Source organism: Brachionichthys hirsutus, chromosome 23, assembly GCF_040956055.1.
Source record: "Brachionichthys hirsutus isolate HB-005 chromosome 23, CSIRO-AGI_Bhir_v1, whole genome shotgun sequence".
In the NCBI taxonomy this organism is placed as follows: domain Eukaryota; kingdom Metazoa; phylum Chordata; class Actinopteri; order Lophiiformes; family Brachionichthyidae; genus Brachionichthys; species Brachionichthys hirsutus.
Genome location: NC_090919.1, coordinates 169,996 through 171,582, shown reverse-complemented (window position 1 = coordinate 171,582; position 1,587 = coordinate 169,996). Strand labels below are relative to the sequence as shown.

The following is a 1,587-nucleotide window of genomic DNA, read 5'->3' as shown; positions in this document are numbered from 1 at the left end:
GAGCAGACTGAGCCTGTTGTCCATAGCAACGAGGAAGAGGAGGGAGAGATGAAGGACAGGACCTGCCTCTCCCGGTACCGGAGCCGAGTCTCCGGGATCTTCACCACCTCACGAAGGAGCCCCCCCCCCCCCCCCCCCCCCCCCCGTGACGCGGGACTATTAACCGGGTCACGTGTCTCCTGCTCCTCCTGCTCCTCCTGGGAACAGAATGTGGGTCACGTCCAGCTCAGCGGGCCGGTAGGAGCTTACCGGTCCGCGGTGCTCGGTGGGGGGGGGGGGCTAATCAGAACTGGAACGGGATTGGTCTGAATGAATTCAAGGTGTGCTTTAAAGGAGCTGCAGCCAATCAGAGCGGAGGACGGAGGCCGCCGCGTGCACGAGCAGGCTATAAAGGCTCGCGGGCCGCATTTAGCTACCTGTGGGTGCGGGACGGGAGTTCCGCCGCGTGTACCGCCCCCCCCCCCCCCCCCCGGTTACCTCGCAGCCGTACAGCTCCGTGAGCCGGTCGATGATCCACTCCTCCAGGTTCAGCCTCTTCCGCAGCTCCTTACGGTCGTATTTGACGGTGACGCGTCCCTGCTTCCGAACCGGCGTCTCCGGTTCTCCGGTGCTGCCGGCCGGTGTCTGGAAATACACCCGGGGCTGCGGGCTCGTCTCCGGGCTCGTCACAGCAGCCATGGCCGCTGGGCTGAGAACCCCCCCGGTACGACCGGATGCTTCTGTTGTCCGAAAACGCTCCAAGAGGCACCGAAGAGAGACCGAGCCGCCGGTTACCGGGAGGCGGGGGCGGGGGCGGGGGCGGCGCTGGACTCCGCTTCTGTAAAGGAGGAGCCGGCCTCGACTCCTCATTCAGTACAAAGAGAAATCACGCGGCTCTGCTCCCGGCCTCGCGGGAGGTGCGCGCGCGCGGGCGCGCGCTGCGCCCGGGCTCGAGCGGAACCGACGTAGCGCGAAAAAAAGCGAAACAAATGTTGGAGTTATGAAGTTTGTAGCTCCGCCCCCCTTTCCGCTCACGCCCCGCCCCCCCTCTGTTGTTTCTCGGCACGAGGCGGAGCGTCGAAATGTACAAAGCGATGACGTAGTTTCATTTTAACCTGAACAGTTTAAACCCCCTCATCCGATCAACAGAGCTTTAAACCGATCGATACTACCCCCCCCCCCCCCCCCCCCGCACGGAGGAGGAGGAGTCTGGTTTCTCCACAAAAACAACAACTTGCCAACCAATCATGTTGCTTCCTTCAGGTTGGGACGATTTCATGCTAACAGCGTCACCTGTCATGAAGGGAGGGGGGCACGTTCATGCCCCCCCCCCCCTCCCCCAGAGTGTGTGGGTGCGTGCGTGCGAGCGTGCGTGGGTGGCAGCAGGCAACAAGACATCAAATCCTGAATCATTCAGTGGGCGTGTCTGAATGTACAGAGTAAACACAAACATGTCCAGAGATTAAAGTGGAATTAAATCGATTTATTGTTCCTGCCGCATCAAACAAGTAACTATAGTTACAAGTAAAAGTTACAAAGTAAGAGCGTGACATCAAAGGCGTGTTTGCTCTGGAGCGGTTCAAATCCTTTAACCCTGACTCTCTTGTG

The 1,587-nt window shown here is 60.2% G+C and overlaps 1 protein-coding gene across 1 annotated transcript in view; it reads right to left on the bottom strand.

The window, feature by feature from the left end:
* LOC137911325 (protein phosphatase 1 regulatory subunit 14B-like) overlaps positions 1-774 on the bottom strand; it is a 4,058-nt gene extending 3,284 nt beyond the window's left edge. Inside the window, exon 1 of the mRNA XM_068755682.1 lies at positions 478-774. Coding sequence (XP_068611783.1) covers positions 478-678 — 201 coding nt within the window. The 5' untranslated portion in view covers positions 679-774. The remainder of the gene's footprint in view (positions 1-477) is intronic.
* Between the last annotated feature and the right edge of the window lie 813 nt (positions 775-1,587).